The 21891-nt window shown below is 40.6% G+C and overlaps 1 protein-coding gene across 8 annotated transcripts in view; it reads right to left on the bottom strand.

Annotated features, from left to right (window-relative positions):
- Positions 1-21891, bottom strand: part of LOC495208 (receptor-type tyrosine-protein phosphatase C) — an 88756-nt gene that overhangs the window by 35222 nt on the left and 31643 nt on the right. For 2 of the 8 annotated variants that reach the window (XM_041561566.1, XM_041561567.1), the window contains exons 3-11: positions 20461-20472; positions 17560-17643; positions 16570-16710; positions 15086-15217; positions 13070-13144; positions 12243-12263; positions 11145-11411; positions 3323-3436; positions 202-357 (exon numbers count right to left, since the gene is read on the bottom strand). In XM_041561566.1, the coding sequence (XP_041417500.1) occupies positions 202-357; positions 3323-3436; positions 11145-11411; positions 12243-12263; positions 13070-13144; positions 15086-15217; positions 16570-16710; positions 17560-17643; positions 20461-20472 (1002 nt within the window). The remainder of the gene's footprint in view (positions 1-201; positions 358-3322; positions 3437-11144; positions 11412-12242; positions 12264-13069; positions 13145-15085; positions 15218-16569; positions 16711-17559; positions 17644-20460; positions 20473-21891) is intronic. The other 6 variants (XM_041561568.1, XM_041561569.1, XM_018261094.2 and 3 more) reach the window with 6 other exon arrangements.

Genomic DNA, 21891 nt, shown 5'->3' with positions numbered 1-21891 from the left:
AAAGCAACTTTATTAGGAGCTTAAGTACATTTAATACACCTCCGCTGAGGTCCAGTTTAAATGTAATGAGTCAGGATGTAACAAATATGTCTACTGGATGCAGCATATCTAGAGTCCAAAATATAGTGTTACACACATAAAAAAATATATGCATATACAGTAAATAACATACAGTATAACACAGGAGAAAATGAAACTTACTTGCAGCCTTTGTCTGTGTGGTAATATTTGTAGTATTTATTACTGTTCCATTATAAGTCAGCATTGCTGTGCATATGTACTCCGTGTAAGGTTTCAAATTAGTAACTTTCCTTGTTTGATCATCCTGTCTATATTCTTCAGTAGGATTATTTTGTTCTGAGTAAAAGAACAATAAACATATATAAAATGTCTATATTAATACTAATATTGGGCATGATGTCTTTATCCTGTATTGTTATCCTGTATTGTTAAGAAGCACTCTCCAGCTCTAGCACTCTCCAGCTCTAGCACTCTCCAGCTCTAGCACTCTCCAACTCTAGCACTCTCCAACTCTAGCACTCTCCAACTCTAGCACTCCACTGAATCCTATTCTCTCCCTCTGGAGCACTACATTCATTCTCAGTTTAACCAGCAATGACCCCAACACTCATTCTCTCTGTATGTTTGTGTGTACTTTTGTATAGTCTTGAAATGTAGCTAAAACATGGATTATCTTCTTTATTGACTTGAGGTGCATTCTTTTTAGGTTCTGTAAGCATTGCCTATAGTGAATAATAAGTCTATTTTCCCCTACAGCAATCACCACCCAGGCCTAAAGAATAGGCACATAAAATAAACCAAAAAATGTCTCTTAATAATAATAAGGATGCACACCAAATTCAGACCTTTTTAAGCAGGATTTGGATCTAGCTGAATCCAAGTGCCTGGCCAAACCAAATCCGAATCCTAAAACTCATATGAATTTTCATCACACGCAGACGCAGCACTATTTTGCTCCTTGTTTTCTTAATTTGCATATGCACATTTAGGGGCCAATTCACTAACTTCGAGTGAAGGATTCGAAGTAAAAAAACTTCGATTTTCGAAGTGTTTTTTGGGCTACTTCGACCATCGAATGGGCTACTTCGACCTTCAACTAGGACTTTGAATCGAAGGATTCGAACTAAAAAACGTTCGACTATTCGACCATTCGATAGTCGAAGTACTGTCTCTTTAAGAAAAAACTTCGACCCCCCTAGTTCGCCATCTAAAACCTACCGAACTCAATGTTAGCCTATGGAGAAGGTCGCCATAGGCTTTCCTAAATTTTTTTGGTCGAAGGATAATCCTTCGATCGTTGGATTAAAATCCTTCGAATCATTCGATTCGAAGGATTTAATCGTTTGATCGAAGGAATAATCTATTGCGCTAAAATCTTAATTTTAATTCCCAGTCGAATATCGAGGGTTAATTAACCCTCGATATTTGACCCTTGGTGGCCCCTTAGAGTCCGGCGAATCCTAAAATAGTGCATTCGGTGTATCCCTACTAAATAACATGATCCATACCAGTAACTCGTCATTCTAAAATTAACAGAGCATTTGAAAGCATTTATTTTATGTATCTGTGATGGGTTACCAAGTAATTCCAAGTTCATCATTTCACATAACTAGTAGTTGACAGTGAATAAACCTGACAGATGTCCAGCTTTTCTCTAGAAACTATCTCAGCATCAGTCACTCACTTAATGACTTAAAGGGGTTGTTCATCTTTAAATTAATTTTCAGTTGTAGAAAGTGATATTATAAAAAGATTTTCAATTGGTTTTCATTTTTTATTATTTGTGAGTTATTTAGCTTTTTATTCAGAAGCTCTCCAGTTTGCAATTTCAGCAATTTGGTTTGCTAGGGCCCAAATTATCCTAGCAACCATACATTGATTTGAATGAGAGACTGGAATATGGAAAGGAGAGGGCCTTAATAGAAAGATAAGTAATAAAAAGTAGCAATGACAATACATCTGTGGCCTTACAGAGCTTTTGTTTTTAGATCGGGTGAGCGACCAGAAGAAGAAAAGAAAGAAGAAAGCAAATAATTTAAAAACTATAAAAAAAAAATAACTAACGACAACCAATTGAAAGGTTGCATAGAATGGTAAATTCAATAACATACTAAAAGTTATTTTAAAGGCGAACCACCCCTTTAATGAGTGTCCTGCAATTATTGGGGCTCATTTATAAACACTGAGCAAATTTGCGAGTGGGAAACCACTGTTTGATTTTTTCAGCCTGCAGGTTGCACAATGAAAGCAAACATCCTATCTGTTTCCATGGGTTACTGGCCAGGTGCAAATTTGCACAGTATTTATAAATGAGCACCTTTGTGTTTGGTTGCAAATTTTTAAATGTCCACTGATCATGTTAAAGGATAACAAAACCCCAGTTTACTGGAGGGGCACTGCAATACCCAGTGACTCTAATGTCTAACTTGAAACACAGGGCTGTCTCTCTTCTCTTCTACATGTTCTGCAGGGATTCATTCCACCACTCTTGGTTGGCTTTGAAGTATAGTAAGTTTAATTTAGTAAATTTAGTACAGGTATGGGATCAGTTATCCGGAAACCCATTATCCAGAAAGTTCAGAATTACGGAAAGGCTGTCTCCCATAGACTCCATTATAATCAAATAATCCAAATTTTAAAAAATGATTTCCTTTTTCTCTGTAATAATAAAACAGTACCTTGTACGCGATCCCAACTAAGATGTAATTAATCCTTATTGGAAGCAGAACCAGCCTGTTGGGTTTATTTAATGTTTACATGATTTTCTAGTAGACTTAAGGTATGAAGATCCAAATTATGGAAAGACCCGTTATACGGAAAGCCCCAGGTCCCGAGCATTCTGTATAATAGGTCCCATACCTGTACTATACTGTTCATGTCCTGAACTAGGACATTGAACATCCCTGGGGAAATTGAAGAAAATGGCAGCTATTGATTGTCTTTCCATTCCATTTTTAATGGATTTTTTAACACCTGTAAACAATTTCCCTTAGAAACAAATGGGTCCTGTTGCTCTGCAGTAGCAAACATATTTTTGCAAAAAAGCTGACAAACATTCTTAACATCTCTTATTAAAAGTCATAGGGACAAGTAAAGTGATGGAAAAATAATTGTATGCTGTATTAGTAAGAGAAACATGTACACTTTTTTAGTGAATATCATTATTTTCTACTTCTAAACTTTCATAATTACTATCGTAAAGGTATAAATTATTATTTATACTTCATAAAGGTGGCTTTCTGGTTAAAGAACTTAATATGACAATGGGACCAAACAAAATAGGTATGGGTGGAGTTCTTACCTATACAAGTATAATTCTCTTTTACGTGACAGGTATTCAGGAGTTCTTTTCCGTCCCATTCAAAACGAATACTATTTTGTCCCTCATAAACGGATAAATTAAAATTTCTGTAATCTGGAGGAAACACAATGTTATTAATGTGTATTTTTTAGTGCATTTCATCAAATAAGAAAATGGAGTGATTTCTAGTATTTTTGCACAGTTTGTCTTCAGGAGTATAGTGTAAAACTATCAAAATCATTTTCACATAGTTCTCAAATTCAATTACAGTAAGAAAACCACATGTGATGGCAACAATGGAGGAAAATTACTGTCATTTAAAGTGATGCACTGTTAGCAGTAAATCAGACAGTGCAGGGCCAAGCAACTTGGACGCCCAAGGCAAGCCTCACTGCCATTGATCACTTGAGAGAGTGATCAAGTCACTATCCACCGGCAACTAGCAACTAGCTCCCCCCTGAGTGAGATAGATGCAAACAGCTGACTGCCTCCATTACAGAAGGGCTAAACTAGGGGTAGAAGGAGTATTTGCTGAGCATCCCCCCACTTCAATGTTGCACCTTTGGTATGTGCTTTTCTGCCTACCCTAGTCCCAGTCTTGGAATTAGAGTTAATTGAATGTTCTGTAAAACATATCGCCATTAAAACATTTGACGTGCCAAAGGCATCATTAAAGCTTTTCCTTTTGTAGACATGAGACAGGACCACTCTGCCACACTGACAAATCAGCCTCATCATACTGTCTGAGAAGGAACATTATATAACTTTGGAATTATATTAATATTTTTTTTTGTATTTGTTATCAAAAGTAGTTTCTATCTGCTGAATTCAATTACTAGTGATGGGTGAATTTCTCCCTTTTCACTTCGCCGAAAAATTTCCTGCCAGCATCAATTTTGGATGCGCGTCCGAAAAGTCGCTCGTGTCAATTTTGACTCCGGCGGTAAAGTCAATGGGCATCTGAATAGTGTTGACGCGCGCAGATTTTGGCGCAAGTGACTTTTTGAATGCGCGTCCAAAATTTTTTGACACAGGCGAATTTTCGTCAGCGAATTGGAAATGGAGTTTCGCAAATTTATTCACCGGCGACAAAACACAGAAATTCGCCGCAAATTTGTGCCAGGACAATTTATCTGCCCATCACTACTAATTACGTGTTCCAGTGCTATATTCTGCTTCCTCAAGTTGAGATTTCATTTTCCACAATGCCTTACACCCTAAAGGTCCGTGTATGGGGCCCCCCAATGGGCTTCCTCAATCGAGATCTGGCTGAATGTCTGCCAGATCTCGATGGGATGGGACAAAAAATCCCGTCGGATCGCGGCCGCATCTGTTCGTTGATGCGGTCCTGCGATCCCCATTCCCATATTTGTTAGGATCCGATCATTGGGCCCTAGGGCCCACAATCGGATCAGCCCGATATTGCCCAACTCAAGGTGGGTGTATCGGAGAGAGATCCGCTCGTTTGGGCGACATCGCCAAACGAGCGGATCTCTCCGTGTATGGCCACCTTTATGTGAGTCTTCCCTTGTAGAGGTCTGTTAATCTCTGAACATGTAATAATGAGACACTGCAAGGGGAATCTGAGGATAGGATGTATAATTGTAACACCGGCAGTGCGCCAGCGCATAAACGCTGGATCGCGTCAACTTAGGCGCCGGCGCATAAACACCGGTGCATGCCAAAATGGACGCTCCCACCAAAACACTTAGGAGCTATGACATCTAATTTGGGCGCCTGGCTTCCTATTGGTCCCTGATCTGTCTGTCTTCCTCAGCCTGCTCCTGATTGGTTCCTGTCCCCTTAAATACCTTCCTCTTCCTTCTCACATTGCCCAAGCTGGCTTCTGTTTCCACAGTTCCTGCTCAAGTCCCGTTTGCCTGCTTTCCTGTTTATTCGACCCTTGGCCTGTTTATTCGACCTTGTACCTTCGCTGCCCGGACCGACCACTGCTTGAACTTGACGACGCTTTTGCCTTATCCCTTGGTACTTCGCTTCTCTGCTTCCTGAAACCGACCACTGCCTGTAATTGACTACGCCTTTGCCTGATCCCTGGATACTTCGCTTTTGGCTAACACGCTTGGCTCCTTTGCTGACTCCGCCGCAGAAAGTCCGGGGCCCCAAAAGGGCGTCGGTGAAGACCGGAGCCGTAGAGGAGTTCCAGTTGCCATCTGTCCGCCTAGGACCAGCTGTCCTCCTCCGGGATCCCAGGTAACAGATCGTTACAGTTAGCTTGGGCCCTTTAAAATGGATCCCTCCCAAGCCGCTGGTCGACCTTCCTCTCTGGAGACTGTTTTGGAGGCTCTCATGAAGCGTCTTGAGGATTCTGAGACCCAGCAGTTGCATCTCGCTCAGAGTATTCAACATCTGTCCAGTCGCCTAGATGTCCTGCAGGCCTCCCAGACCCCATTGCCTCCTGTTTCTGTGGCACCGCCTGCTCCAGTTCTGGTCTCGGCTCATTTACCCAGTGGGGAGAGTTTTTGCTGGAGACCCAAGATTTCTGCACCCCTTCGTTACTCCGGGGACCCCGAGACCTGTCGAGGTTTTTTGAATCAGTGCAAGATCCACTTCGAGCTTTCACAGTTTCCTAATGAGAAGTCCAAAGTGGCCTATGTCTTGACTTTGCTTTATGGAAAGGCCCTGGCCTGGGCTTCCCCTCTCTGGGAACGGGACGATCCTCTGGTTCACAACTCCACGGCCTTCCTATCCACTTTCCGTGAGATTTTTGATGCTCCTGGCAGGAAGGAGAATGCCTCGACTCGTCTCTTAAAGATCTCCCAGGGGTCACTCTCCGCAGCCGAGTACGCCATTGATTTCCGTACCATTGCCGCGGAGGTATCCTGGAATAACGAGGCCCTTGTGGCAGCTTTTTGGAACGGTCTCAATGAGTCCCTAAAAGACGAGTTGGCTGCCCGAGATCTGCCTACGCAGTTTGAAGACCTGGTCTCTTTGGTCATCCGAATTGATGTTCGACTGAAGGAGAGGCTTTCAGCCAAATCATGTGCTCACAGACTGCTCCTCGACTCCAACATTCCTTCTCCAGCTAATTCTCTTCCTGTGCCGGAGGAACCCATGCAGCTGGGGGCTACTAGACTTACCTCCGAGGAGAGGTCTCGTCGTCGTACGGCAGGTCTGTGCCTTTACTGTGGCCTGAAGGGTCATTTTGTCAAAACTTGTCCTAACAAGCCTCAACCTCGGCCGCAGGGAAACTCCAAAGCCTAGGTCGGCCGGTGGAGACCGTCCTGGGCACTGCCGCTTCTTCTCCACCAAGAAACTACTCTTGCTTATTGGTTCCCTGTCTTATTAAGCACTCCTCCAAAACCATTCCTTGCCAGGCTTTCATCGACTCCGGTGCTGCTGGGAACTTCGTTGACCTCTCTTTTGCCCGAGCCTCTTCCTTGCCCCTTGTTCCTCTTCAAGTGCCTCTGGCGGCTCAAGCAATTGATGGACATCCCGTCTCTCCTGGACTGATTACTCACTCCACTTCCCCTCTGCACTTGCAAGTTGGTTCTTTCCATAAAGAGAAGATTTCGTTTTTGGCCATCTCCTGTCCTTCCACTCCGGTCATCCTAGGGTTGCCCTGGCTACAACTGCATAACCCTGCTATTGACTGGTCTGCTGGAGAACTGTCTGCTTGGAATTCCTGCTGTTCTTCCAGTTGTTTGCTCTCTTTTTCTTCTTCTCCAGTCTCCGTTTGTTCCTTATCCACCCTCGAGTCTCTTCCTGCCTGTTATAGAGACTTTTCTGATGTCTTCGAGAAGAAAAGCGCTGAAGTCCTTCCCCCCCATAGACCCTATGACTGTCCCATTGACCTGATCCCTGGAACCGTCCCTCCTAGGGGAAGAACTTACCCTTTATCCATACCTGAAACTCAGGCTATGAAGGACTACATCCAGGACAATTTATCTAGGGGGTTCATCAGGAAGTCTAATTCACCTGCTGGTGCCGGATTTTTCTTCGTTCAGAAGAAGGATGGGGGTCTTCGGCCATGCATTGATTATCGTGGTCTCAACAAGATAACTATCAAAAACAGATATCCTCTCCCTCTCATTCCTGAACTTTTTGATAAGCTCAAGGGCGCCAAAATTTTTTCTAAGTTAGACCTCCGGGGAGCCTACAATCTTATCCGTATAAGGCAAGGAGATGAGTGGAAGACAGCCTTCAACACACGTGACGGCCATTATGAGTACCTGGTCATGCCTTTTGGCCTCTGCAACGCCCCCGCTGTCTTTCAAGACTTCATGAACGATATTTTCCGAGACCTCCTCTACTCCTTTGTTGTCATCTATCTAGATGACATTTTGATTTTCTCCCCTTGTGAATCTCTTCATGTTACTCATCTGAGACAGGTCCTTCAGCGCCTCAGAGAGAATAATTTGTTTGCCAAGATTGACAAATGCGAATTTCATCAGCCTAAGATTTCCTTTCTTGGTTACATCATTTCTGCCACTGGTTTTGAGATGGATCCAGCAAAAGTCTCTGCGGTCCACAAATGGGTCCCTCCTTCTAATCTGAAAGCAGTCCAACGGTTCCTGGGCTTCGCCAACTTTTATAGGAAGTTCATTAGAAATTTTTCCGGCATCGTCCTTCCCATCACCGCCCTTACTAGGAAGGGTACAAGGTTTGTCTGGACCCCTGAAGCACAGAGAGCTTTTGATGACCTGAAACAAGCCTTTTCTTCTGCTCCTGTTTTGATTCATCCAGATGTTTCTCGTCCTTTTGTTTTGGAGGTGGATGCTTCTGATTCCGGAGTTGGGGCCATCCTCTCACAACGGTCTGACTTTCATGGCCCGTTACATCCTTGTGCCTTCTTTTCACGGAAATTTTCCTCTGCTGAGAGAAACTATGACGTGGGCAACAGAGAACTTTTGGCAGTTAAATTGGCCCTAGAGGAATGGCGTCATCTGCTGGAGGGTTCGGCTGAACCTATCACCATTCTTACGGATCATAAAAATCTTGAATACATCTCTTCTGCCAAGAGACTGAATCCCCGCCAAGCACGTTGGGCTCTCTTTTTCTCCAGATTTAATTTCATCATTTCTTTTCGCCCTGGTTCAAAAAACTCCAAGGCTGATGCCCTGTCCAGATCATTTTTGTCAGATGAAGCCCCTGTTCTCTCTCCTACTCCAATTATTCCTCCTGAATTCATTGTGGCTCCTGTTTCTGTCTCTCCTCCAGAATGTCCTCCTGGAAAGACCTTTGTGCCTGCCTCCTCTGTCCCTCAAGTCCTGTCCTGGGCCCATTCATCCAAGTTGGCTGGGCATCCTGGTGTCAACAAGACTTTCGATTTGTTATCCAGGTACTTTTGGTGGCCCTCCTTGAAACGAGATGTCTCTTTGTTTGTGTCTTCCTGTGTCACCTGTGCTCAACAGAAGACTCCTCGTTCCCTTCCTTGTGGCCTTCTTCAACCTTTACCCACTCCCTCCCAACCCTGGGTGGACATTGCAATGGACTTTGTGGTGGATTTACCCAAGTCTTCGGGGATGACTACCATTTGGGTCGTCGTGGATAGATTCTCGAAGATGGCGCACTTTGTTCCCCTCAAGAAGTTGCCCACAGCCTCCACTCTCGCTCAGCTTTTTGTCAAAGAGGTTTTTCGCCTGCATGGCATTCCTTCCTCCATTGTCTCTGATCGTGGCGTTCAGTTTGTTTCAAGATTCTGGAGGGCTTTTTGTAAACTTCTGAACATTCATCTGAACTTTTCCACGGCTTACCATCCTCAGAGTAATGGGCAGACTGAAAGGACGAACCAGTCTTTGGAGCAGTTTCTCCGATGTTTCATCTCACAAAATCAGGATAACTGGTCTGATCTTCTTCCTTGGGCTGAGTTTGCACATAATAATCTCAAACATAGCTCTTTAAACTGCTCTCCCTTTTTCTGTGTCTATGGTCTCTCTCCCTCAGCTCTTCCTCCAACTGCTGTCAAAGTGGACGTTCCTGCAGCTGACTCCTTGTTTCGGAACTTTCAGAAGATCTGGACAGATGCTCATTCCGCCCTTGCCAAGGCTTCTTCACGCCAGAAGGTGGCTGCCGATAAACATCGTCGCCCTGCTCCCTGGTTCAAGGTAGGGGACTCTGTCTGGCTCTCTTCTAGGAATATCAAGCTCAAGCAGTCCTGTCCTAAGCTGGGTCCTCGCTTCATCGGTCCTTTTAAAGTCAAGGAAATCATTAATCTGGTGTCTGTGAGGTTGGACCTTCCTCCCAACATGAACATTTCCAGCTCTTTCCACATTTCATTGCTCAAACCTGTTGTCCAGAACGCATTTTCTTCTCTGGAATCACCTCCTCCTCCTGTTTTCCTGAATGGCCATCAGGAATTTGAGGTACAAGATATTATTGACTCTCGTAGGTCCAGAGGAGGAGTCCAGTACCTGGTCCACTGGAGAGGCTTTGGTCCTGAGGAGAGATCGTGGGTGAGTGCTGCCAATACCCATGCCCCCCGATTATTGAGGACCTTCCATAGGAGGTTTCCGGACAAGCCCTGGGAGCCCCCAGAGGGGTCTCCTGAAGGGGGGGGTACTGTAACACCGGCAGTGCGCCAGCGCATAAACGCTGGATCGCGTCAACTTAGGCGCCGGCGCATAAACACCGGTGCATGCCAAAATGGACGCTCCCACCAAAACACTTAGGAGCTATGACATCTAATTTGGGCGCCTGGCTTCCTATTGGTCCCTGATCTGTCTGTCTTCCTCAGCCTGCTCCTGATTGGTTCCTGTCCCCTTAAATACCTTCCTCTTCCTTCTCACATTGCCCAAGCTGGCTTCTGTTTCCACAGTTCCTGCTCAAGTCCCGTTTGCCTGCTTTCCTGTTTATTCGACCCTTGGCCTGTTTATTCGACCTTGTACCTTCGCTGCCCGGACCGACCACTGCTTGAACTTGACGACGCTTTTGCCTTATCCCTTGGTACTTCGCTTCTCTGCTTCCTGAAACCGACCACTGCCTGTAATTGACTACGCCTTTGCCTGATCCCTGGATACTTCGCTTTTGGCTAACACGCTTGGCTCCTTTGCTGACTCCGCCGCAGAAAGTCCGGGGCCCCAAAAGGGCGTCGGTGAAGACCGGAGCCGTAGAGGAGTTCCAGTTGCCATCTGTCCGCCTAGGACCAGCTGTCCTCCTCCGGGATCCCAGGTAACAGATCGTTACAATAATAATGCAAAGGGCAAACTCGGCATTACACACAGTAGGTGAGTGAGAGGGCACAATCTGTCACACAATATTAGGCAGATCAATTTATTATTAAACAAAGCCTTTGAATTGTTTTTAAATAGGCACTCCACCTAGATTTGTTTGTTTTTATTTGCATAATATAAGAAAATGTAATTCTAATACGGACACTTTACTATCGCTTTTCACAGGAACATGTCATTATCCCTTTAATTCAATATTTTCAGTGGTTTTACAGTTATTTAGATGTAGTTGCTATTTAAAGCAATATGTTTTTATTTTCTGTACTGTTGGTTCACATCTCGAAAGAATGTAGCAGATGCCTGCTGATTAACAGACCTGTGAAGAAGCACACAAGACATTGAGCAAGGTGGAGTCTTGGATGCAGGAGAGCTGATTTCTGCTACATTGTTTCAAGAGTCAGAAAAAGTAGCCCAGAAATGGAGTAACAAATACTGTTTTAATTATATTTGCAAAATAAATTAAAAACCACAGAAAAGCTTTTAGCAATAGTGGAAAGTTGTTTAAAGTGTTCTTTCATTATGCAAAAAAAAAAATTGGCTGGGGAGGATATCATAATACGAGCTGTATAAATCAGGGTACAGGCATAAACAATAGCATAATTCATACTTTATTTTAGAAGAAAATAAATATTTACTTAATGGTATCATCTCTGTGAAAGAGAAGGGAGTGCTGCAGCTCTTGTTGATAAAGTCACACATGACACTTAATTTTGTACATTGCGGCTTTGTGAAATTGAAAGCGTAGGGAGTATCTTGACTTATCATGATATCTTGACTTGTCCCAATATCAGTGCAGTTGAGCGTAAGATTCTCTGCCACTTTTGGAATATTCTCAATTGTCACTATTCCTGAGGATACGCGGTTGTTTCCAGGGTTAAAAACAATTTTGTGTTTTATTTCACCTGGTAGAAAAGGAAAACACAAACGTGATAACACAGAAATGAGCAACCATACCCAGTACCTATGAGTTGCTGTCTTTAAGGAAGACAAGTCTTACAGACAAGTGGTGCTTTGCTAAATCAGGTGTGTCCAACCTGTTGCCTAGCTACAGGTATTAATAAACTAACAGCTATTAATAAACTATAATAAATAATTAATTTATTCAATGGGAGGTTGAGTTTTGTGGTACCTAGAGGCACGCAGACTAGAACTGATTAATAAAGTCTGAAATAATCTAACACTTTTGTAACTCAGGACTTCAGATCCATGTCACCCCCTCAACTCCCCAGTATCTTTCCTTCTTTTTAGACTAGGGAAGAGAGTGCCATGTGCTCATGTACACTTAGGCGCATACTTATTATACTGTGTAAAGAAAAAAAGGCAGGATAATACACCCCACATCGCCACGCTTTGCCGAATAAAAAAAAACAGTGTAAAATTTTTACGCATTTTTTCTTGTGACTTCTGCCGAAAGCAATGTAAAATAATGAGTCGTATCTGGCGTTTGCATGGCATAAAATTGTACATACCTTCACCATTGATTTTACACAGCTGTTTTTTTGGCAAATTACGTTTTACACAGCATAATAAATATGCCCCTTAAAATAGCTGAATTCTTGTTAAAAATAAGTCGAAGTCCAGGTCCTAAAATACGTTTGTTCCACCAGTTTTGTCCAATTTTCATGCCGCTGACCAAGGCACTGATAGAACATTACAGGTACTAATTCTGTTTCTTAGCAGCGTGCAAGAGAACTTATGGCAGCATGTGTTACAATAATAAAATATATACTTACTGCAATTAATGTCTGTTTCACCTTGAAAAGCAAAGAAAAGAAAAATGAATGCCCAATCACACACACATAGAAAATTAATTTTACACAGACAGACAGAATTACAAAACATTCATAGCACAGAGATCTCATTCTTCCTACCATTTATGATGACACTGCACTAGGGTAAACGTGTCAGATCATTTGCATTATTAGGGTTATGCAGGTTGCTGACTTTTCCAAAAAAAAAGGTTTTTAAAAGTGTCCCTGATTTTTACATTAGGGCAGTGTCCTGCTGTACAATTAGTGACAGTTCCCTGACTACATTTTACTGCATTCAGCAGTCATCCTCTATTGGTGCATGTATGTCCATTAAACTAACAAAGATAATTTTTCATGTGCAGCAGCAGCAACTCAACAGGAATGAGAAGGAACACACATAGAAATAATTTGACTGACAATGCTTTAGATATTTAATGGCAGGGAGGATGATAACTGTTGTGTCAGATATATGGGCAATGTCACACTGGGAATTTTGACTGCTGCTTTTATAGCAGGGATGAAATCATTATTGTCCGCAGGTTACTTTCTCTGCACAGCATATTGCTGGGTAGTGAATGTATTGAATACCACTACAAATGATGCTTGGTCAAAACAATGGCTCTTTGCCAGGTTTGTTTTTTTTTAAAAAAAAACTGAAAAGCAATGGCATTAACAACTAAAAGAGAGGTATATCACTTATACAGCATTGTGGAAAAGTGAGAATGAGTAGTGTCCTGTTGGCTCTGCAGTGTATGCTTGCAGGCAGAGATAGCACTTATTGCAGTGAATGCTTGTCTGAGGTTGGTCACCTATATGAGAAGGACTGGTGAAGAAGTTTGTAGTTGGTGAGATGGTTGTATGAAAGTCTGACGTGTTGAGGAGACCTAGAGTGATGGAGAAAAATCAAATATAATATATTTATTATACAATATCCAGTCTTATTTAAAAATCTAGCATAAACATAGCAACAATATAGACTATAAATAACAACACTATGCCTACACATCACAATAAGCATGCTACAAATGTCATTATTGATGTGGGAGTTTCCATATAGTGATTGCAGATTTCAGGATTTCTATTTAAGAAATGTTTCTTGCTTGTCATATTATGTCGCTATTGAATAATATTTTTTGACATCATTTGATAACCCATACTTTACTATGAATGTGTATTACAGGCGTAATAGTTAAAAAAAAAACAATTTAAAACAACTAATTGGCTATGTGAAACTGAATAAAAGGGAAACTGACAAAATCACTTCCATGTCATCCCTATGAAGGGTGACACTTTTGAAGTAATGTAATAAAAACTCTTTGTTTTTCTGCATCTAATAAGCGATAGCAAAAAAGCAGATGTTTGTTTTCAAAGAGCTGACCGTTAAATGCTACCTACTGATTGATTGCTATGGGTTACTACTAGACAAGAAGCTAAAACCAATACTCCCATTGCTGCAACTACTGCTACATGTTTGCCTACCTGCCAACATTTCAATATAAAACTGGGTCATTTAAAACCATGCTTTAATACCCCCCCCCCACACACACACACATTATTATTGAAAATATGCCATAACATAACCAAATCTGACCAAGCTCTGCCTACTTTTTATTAAGTTCTGATTTTTAGGAGATTTGTGAACCGGTTTGAATCCCAACTGTTTCATGGAGGATTCAAGCTAATCCCAAACTGAATATGAAAGCTAATTTGCATATGCACATAAAAAAGCCATTTCTTATTATTCTTATCTCTCATATGACCAAAAGTCACGTGATTTTAAAGTGGTGATTCACCTTTAAGTTAACTTTTAGTATATTATAGAAAAGTAAATTCTATAATATAACTTTTCAATTGGTCTTCATTTTTTCTTTTTTATAGATGTTGAATTATTTGCCTTCTTCTTCTGAATTTTCCAGCTTTCAAATGGGGGTCACTGAGCTTAGCTTTGTAAAGCTACACATTTAGGGGTATAGTTACTAAGCTCGAGTGAAGGATTAGAATGAAAAAAAACTTTGAATTTCAAAGTTTTTTTTCTGGATACTTCGACCATCGAATTGGCTACTTCGACCTTTGACTACGATTTCGACTTCGAATCGAACGATTCGAACTAAAAATCATTTGTCTATTCGATCATTCGATAGTCAAAGTACTGTCTCTTTAAAAAAAAACTTCGACCCCCTACTTCGCCACCTAAAACCTACCGAACCTCAATGTTAGCCTATGGGGAAGGTCCCCATAGGCTCTCTAAGCTTTTTTGGCTGAAGAAAAATCGTTCGATCGATGGATTAAAATCCTTCGATATCCTTCGATCGATGGATTAAAATCCTTCGATATTCGAAGTCGAAGGATTTAACTTCGACAGTCGAATATCGAGGGTTAATTAACCCTCGATATTCAACCCTAAGTAAATCTGCCCCTAATTGTTATTGTTATTTTTTATTAGTCATCTTTCAATTCAGGTCTCTCCTATTCATATTCCAGTCTCTTATTCAAATCAATGCATGGTTTCTACGGTAATTTGGACCCTGTCGATCAGACTGCTGAAATAGAGAGAGCTGCTGAATAAAAAAAAAACACAAATAATAAAAAACCAAAAAAGAACCAAAAAAGAACCAATTGCAAATTGTCTCAGAATATCACTCTCTACATCATACTGAAAGTTCATTTAAAGGTGAACAACCACTTTAAGGTTTCAGATTTGTTTGGCCCGGCACTAGGATTTGCATGAATACTGCTGGCTGAAGAAGGCTCAAGTATCTCATATTGGAAGGCCCAGACATTATAGGTATTTATGACAAGATGGTGATAAACTCGAGCAGCCAAACCTGAGATGGTACTGCCTTGATATGAAGGCATGCGTGCAGTTGAATCAGCAGAGCTGTTGGGTGCAGGTGAGAGATCCTCTTTGTTAGTATAAGTGGGTGCATGCGTGGAAGAGGGAGATTCTTGTGAGTCACCTGCATCAAATCACCAATAGAAAAAAACTAAACTAAATGTTAAAAGTGGGAACTTTATAATATAATGTGAGCTAATTCTAATGACTGACAGTGTTTTGACATACATTATTACAGCATTACAAATCTAGAATGACTATATTTATCTCAGACAAACCGTATTCAGATTTTGTGTACGTGTATATGTAGAAAATGTACATTCATAATAAGGTATGCTAAGCCACAAGTTAATAGCAATATCTGCATTCATAACACCTACAAGCACACTTTGATGTTGAAAAACTGATCCCCAGATTTTAAAGGTTGCACTTTTTTTGCTTACCTACTGTACTTCTAATTTGTATTTATTAGTGTGTGTAAACATGTTTCCTCTTCACAGCTTGAACCCACAGAATTTAAACATATTCCCACATTGACTGCAACATTTGTCCCACAAAGCCACACCATTGTCTCGTTGCCAGTTCCATCAATACATTTTCATCTATCTGTATTTCCTCTCCACAGTTGGAGCCTTCATAATATAAACACAGACCTTCTCTATAGCAGGAGTACACAGTTGGTAATACACAGAGGCATATGGACTGGGGGTCATTTATCAACACTGGGCAAATTTGCCCATGGGGAGTAACCCATGGCAACCAATCAAATTGCTGCATTCATTGTTCTGCTTGCAGCTGGCTTCAAAAAGCTAATCACTGATTGGTTGCTATAGGTAACTGCCCATGGGCAAAATTGCCCAGTGTTGATAAATGAGTCCCAGTGACTAACCATCAGGAGTTGTGCCCTCCTCTTGAGCTTCAACAAACTGCCTTGTAATCCTATTAAAAGTTAGGCCATCATATCAAAAGGTATGGCCAAAAATTAAAAAATCTTGTTTACCAAAGACCACTGGGCATCATTTGGAAGGTCATCAGTTTTGGAAATTACAGGAAAATAGAGAGTTACCACTAATCACTTTTAATAATTTTAGTTCTAGCAGGTTCTCTTCTAGTATAAAAGCAGCATACTGTAGGCTTGTGACACTATCTCTTGAGAATTTAATAATATATTGTTTTTTCAAGGAAAGTAATTCCCACAATGATTTTCAGAGACAATAGAAAGCAGTCTGCAACATTTCCAGTTAAAATTCTACACTTATCTCACTTTGTAATTGTCAGACCATGTTGACTTGTGTTTTTCTAAAGGCTCTCTCTGAGTAAAAAATAAATACCAGCATTGCCCTACATTGTATCAGAATGCAACTTTTGTAGAACCATGTGCTGGTGCTTAGTTAAGAGTGTGTCTTTTTAATGCATAAGAACACAGCAGAGTAATCATTAAAGACATGAAGGGTGTTGTTGGATGCCTAACCGGACCTGTGCTTGAGCTCAGATTGTCTGTGCTGGTTGGAGTGAGTGTAGAAGAGACAGCAGAGCTGGTGCTTGCAAGTAAGAGATCTTTGCTGGTACTGAATGGTGGTGCTATGAGACCATCACTTGAATAAGATTGAAAATCACCTGAAATAAGAAGTATGTTATGAATACATTTAACATCATTTCACAAGGTATTAACAGAAAATGTTCAGCTAAGGTGTCTTATTTATAGGTTACTGTGCCATGTGTTTTTTTGTTTTTCTTTTCTAAATTATTGAATATAGCTAAACCGCTATATTTCTTTTCAATACTTCAATACTAATCATAATTTACTTTAATTTGATGATGCTATACCCTAGCATCTGATATATATCTTCTAGAAAATGCTTTTCCTGAAGAGATGCCAAATATGGTTACTAAGAGTGAGAGATCACCATGTCCTTACCTGCAGAAACTGATATACAATAACACTCCTCCTCATATATCTCATAAACATCTACAGCATTTCATACTGATACCCCTAAAGACAGAGTTTATACATTTCCAGTCTGATGATGTATAATATTTAACAATGCACTAAAAATATATATGTAATGGTCCTGTTACATGTGCCCCAATACTAATATAATTCTTAGGTGCATTTTATATCTCAATGACATTCTCAGGGACTATGCTAAACTTTTCCAACTAGTTTCTAGTCAATCATAACTATTGCATTGCCAATTAAAGGTTTTTTGGAGCTTTGCTCTTCTTTGGCTGTTTCATCATAGACCAGAAAGTTACTTACTGAAAGAAAGTTAGAAGAGATAGACAGGGAACTCGAATGACAAGAGATTATATCATACTGAGTAATATATCATACTCTTTGCAAGACAACCTACTTATGACATCTGCCTTTGACATCTAATATATAGGGCAGAATTTTGCACATTACAGAGCATAACACACAATTACTACAGTACTGATGATGAAAGAAGCATGGAAATGAGTTACTCTGGGTGCTGTTGATAGTGAGTGCTGTGATGGTTGCAGAAGGCGGAGTTTGGTTGAGAATGGGTGAAGATGAAGGTGTGATATCTGTGAAATGAGGATAATACCTGTTAAAAGTGATTATTCATGGTGCATAATTACAACAAAATGCTGCACAATTCTATGATAAATATTTCACAAACAGATTCCTGATTCCAGATTCGCTCTCTGATTTAGGAATAAAAGATGCCTATGAAATACACTAAAAAGCTGAATAGGTTTCATAAATCATCAGATTGAATTTCCTGGTAACTTTATTAAACGAGTCCTGGGAACCGGATTTGACATTGACTGGACTAAAAAGATGAATGATTACACATTTGATGAATGTTGTTTCAACCATATAATCCAATTTCTTAAGACAAAAAAAAAATGACCTAAATTCCTACTTACTTCAAGCGCTTATTGCTTGTTAGGATATGAATAATAACTCTCAGTAGAATTATTTTTCTTCACCTATTGTTTTCTGCAAATGTAAAAATTATTGTCTTTTGGCATCATAATGTTCATGAATTTTCATATACTTTTTTCTAAGAATGCTTTAGACTTATCCACTGAGTAGGTTCGGCCTTCCTTATTGTACAACATTCAGTAGAATATTGGGAATACAGATCAATCTGCAATCAATATTTGCAATTTTGTATAGATTTCTTGAAACTGACACATTGCTTTGCTCAGCCCTACCCAAAAAAAAAAATTAAAGTAATCTTCGCTTTTTTAAAGGGAAAAGTTGGGCCAGGTGTCATCTCTTTCACCTGGATATCCAGAGAGCAGGATCAGATAGAATAAAGGCCCTCTTATTATAGAAAGGACTGCTGGGCATAGGGTACTTGGCAGAAATTCATGCCAGAAATGCTTTTAAAAAGTGAGTTGAACTGACCAAAGTTATATAGCGCTAGCGATGGAGATTTATAGTATTGGAGGGTTGACTCCTCATGGGCAATTCATTAGGTTGGTTTAGTTGTGGCACTGGCATTGGTACTGTGAAACAGTGAGATTAAGGGTAGATGGGTTAAAGGGCAAAGAAAATCACAATTTACTTGTTTGTGTGATGAACTTGGCATTTGGATTTGGCCAAATCTTGCTTAAAAAAGGCCAAATTCCAAATCTGAATTCTGGATTCAGTGCATCCCTAGTTTATTGATAATAACCTAGCCTTTATTATACTGAAAAATGTCACTGGGTCATTGTTCTACAGATAAAAATTGCTGTGGCTAGGATTATCCAAATTCAAATAAACGGTGCCTGTCTGATTCTTTCAAAGAAGAATGTAGTTATTTTTTTTGCTTGGGCTGCAGCAGGAGTGTTAATGGTTTGTAAGTTTAAAGTAAGTCAGAGACGTCAACACCAAACACAAAGTTATAAAGCTGGCCATAGACGCAAAGATCCGATCGTACGAATCGAGGATTCGTACAATTTTTGTACCGTGTGTGAAGAGTCTCGACATTTTTTGGACAGGTTAAAAGATTTCTGTTGGCTACCGATAATATCTCTGCATGTATTGCTGATCGTACGATTTTCAGTGGGAGACTGTCACTAGCTTTGTCGGACATAACTTTCGTACAATTGCTGTCAGGGGCAGAACATCGGCTGATCTGTTCTTTTACTACTTTATTTGATTTGAATGGTTAGTGGCAGGTCAGGAGATGGGGAAGTCCGATTGTTCGAGACTTTGATCAAAACCGCCTAATGAGAAAAAGAAAATGTGTCTAGTGCAGCTACCTTAGCATATATGTAAAAATAATAATAGACAAAGAATGAGACACTATATTTTTATATTTAATTATAGTTTCTGTGAAAAAAAAGTCTTCAATTGCTAGCATTCCCATGCTAGCAGCCCAGATGCTCTCTCCCCACTCCATGATTAAAACATCAGCATCAAAGGGGGCAGCATCACTAGTGCAATAATGCTCTCTGCACTAGCAGAGCTGAATTTCCAGGTTAAAACTGTCTCTTGTCTCTTATATCCAAATTCACTAAGCGCCGAAGTGCCTAACGCTAGCGTCAATTTGCTAGCGTTGGGCATTTTCGTTACTTCGCAAATTCACTAACGAACGCTGGCGTAAATTCGCTAGTGTTACTTCGCACCCTTACGCCTGGCGAATTTTCGCTACGGACGTAACTACGCAAATTCACTAACGCGCACAGTGTACTGAACGCTACCTTTTACGCTAGACTTCCTTCGCCACCTCAGACCAGGCGAAGCGCAATAGAGTAGATAGGGATTGCTTAAAAAAAAGGTCAAATTTTTTCTAAGTCCCAAAAAACGCTGGCATTTTTTCTATATTATGGGTGATAGGCTGAAAAAGATCGAAAAAATTTTTGGGGCTCCCCTCCTTCCCCCCTACATTTCCTAACTCATGGCAACTTAACTACACAGTGGGCACATGTGTAGGGCAAAAAAAATATTGTATTTGATGTTTTGAAGGTTTCCCAGGCATTTGTAGTGATTCTACGTATTCCTCCATTGAAATTTGAATTTGGCGCCGTATGCAAATTAACCATCGCTAGCGTAACTTTGCTTCGCTTAGCCTTAGCGAATCAACGCTAGCGCAAGTTCGCAACCTTACGCTACCCCTGTGCGCAACTTCGGATTTTAGTGAATTTGCGGAGCGCTGGCGAAACTACGGCTGGCGAAGTGTGGCGAAGTGCGGCGAAGTGCGGCGAAGTTGCGCCTGGCGCAACTACGATTCTTAGTGAATTTGCCCCTTAAAGTTCCAAGAAGTAGCTTTTTGCCTCCCCTTGTAACTGGCCACTCGCTGCCGCCTGAGACAAGGTTCTCTCCTTACTTCATGGCAGGAGTGGCCCTTTTCCCAAGCAAAGAACTCTCTCTCCTCCCTTGAAAATAATATTAATTGATCTTACCCTTTTTTTCTTCTTTTCCGGAAAAGAAAGAAAATTGAAAGAAAAAACAAAGTTTAGATATTGAATATATGGCTGAGCACTTAACAGCACTTAAATATAGTGTATATAGTTATGTACTGAATTAACATCAAAGCTATGCATATTGCCAAAACATTGTATTTAGTTCTATGTGAATTACTTAACCAGAAACATGTGATAATTAACTTTTTCTTATTATATCAAGGGTTAGCAATGCACAATTCCTGCTACTTTGTTATTGTTTTCAGATCCAGTGAGGATTTACATGTAACGTTCCCTTTGCACTTGTTCTGAAGGTTTGTTATTCAATTAAATGTTTCACACTATTGTATATATGCTAATAGCCACATTGCACTTGTGGTACGTCAAGACCAGCTCCTACCAAATTTAGGCAGTATGGCAAAAATTTTGATTTTTATGATATACAATAATTCAAACTTGCTTTACAAATTTCTACAAAGACACAGTATCCTGCACAGCAAACCAATAAAATGGCAGCAGTATTTTGAATTCATTAGCAATTGTCACTAGAGGGCAGTCTTACCTCAGCTATAGTATAAAATGAATCTAAATCCTTAAACTAAAAACGTTTAAAAAAAAAGCACAGAAATGATGAGAGATGCAGGCAATATAAGTATGTTATAAAAAGAAACATATGGTGTAATAAGGTAGAAGATAAAACAAAGACTTTCAGAAACATAACCGTGCTTGTTTACACCCAATAATAGCTGTGTGTCCTGGATATGTGTTTTGTTTGAGGGGATGCTGAAAGTTGCAGTTTAACGGCAGCTGGAGGGCCACTAGTTGGTCATCTTTAACACATATCCTATTACTATCTGACAGCTTTTTTTGGTCAACCTGCTTCTCAAAGGGGCCCTTGTGTATACAATGAGGTTATTCATACATAAGGCCAGACATATTTACACTTGATATCGTAAGCAGATCTGGTGCAGTGCAAGTGCCTCTGACGTGCAAGACCATTCTGGGAAGGTATTTGCATAGAAAAGTTGCATTCAGTACCTGTGCAAATTACCAAGTGAAGATGTGACAAGGTCTTGTGGCAGATGTGGGATTGTATATCACTATTTCCTTTTGAGAATGCAAATTGGAAATCCCACCTGTCGCATCTGACATAAAACAGACTCACTTTCAACAAATGGCCATGAAATGCCTTTGTACAAAAGTGTGTCACAGGTGTAAGATCAGGCTCAGTCCTCTTTCAGCAACGCACTTTCAGTCTTTGCACCCACCACAAAATGTATCTCACCCCACTGCCATACTCCAACCTTAAAATACATGTGCCATGCGAATTGCACCCAGAGTTAAAACTGCTCGGGCCTTTGTGACTGAAGCCACCGAGGGACGAGCAATCCCTATGTTGTTTATTAGGGAGGTCCTTTTTTTAAGAAATGT

The sequence above is a fragment of the Xenopus laevis genome, chromosome 4S (genome assembly GCF_017654675.1).
Source record: "Xenopus laevis strain J_2021 chromosome 4S, Xenopus_laevis_v10.1, whole genome shotgun sequence".
NCBI classification, from domain to species: Eukaryota; Metazoa; Chordata; class Amphibia; order Anura; family Pipidae; genus Xenopus; species Xenopus laevis.
The sequence above is the reverse complement of the archived record's forward strand: the minus strand, read 5'-3'. Positions and strand labels throughout refer to the sequence as shown.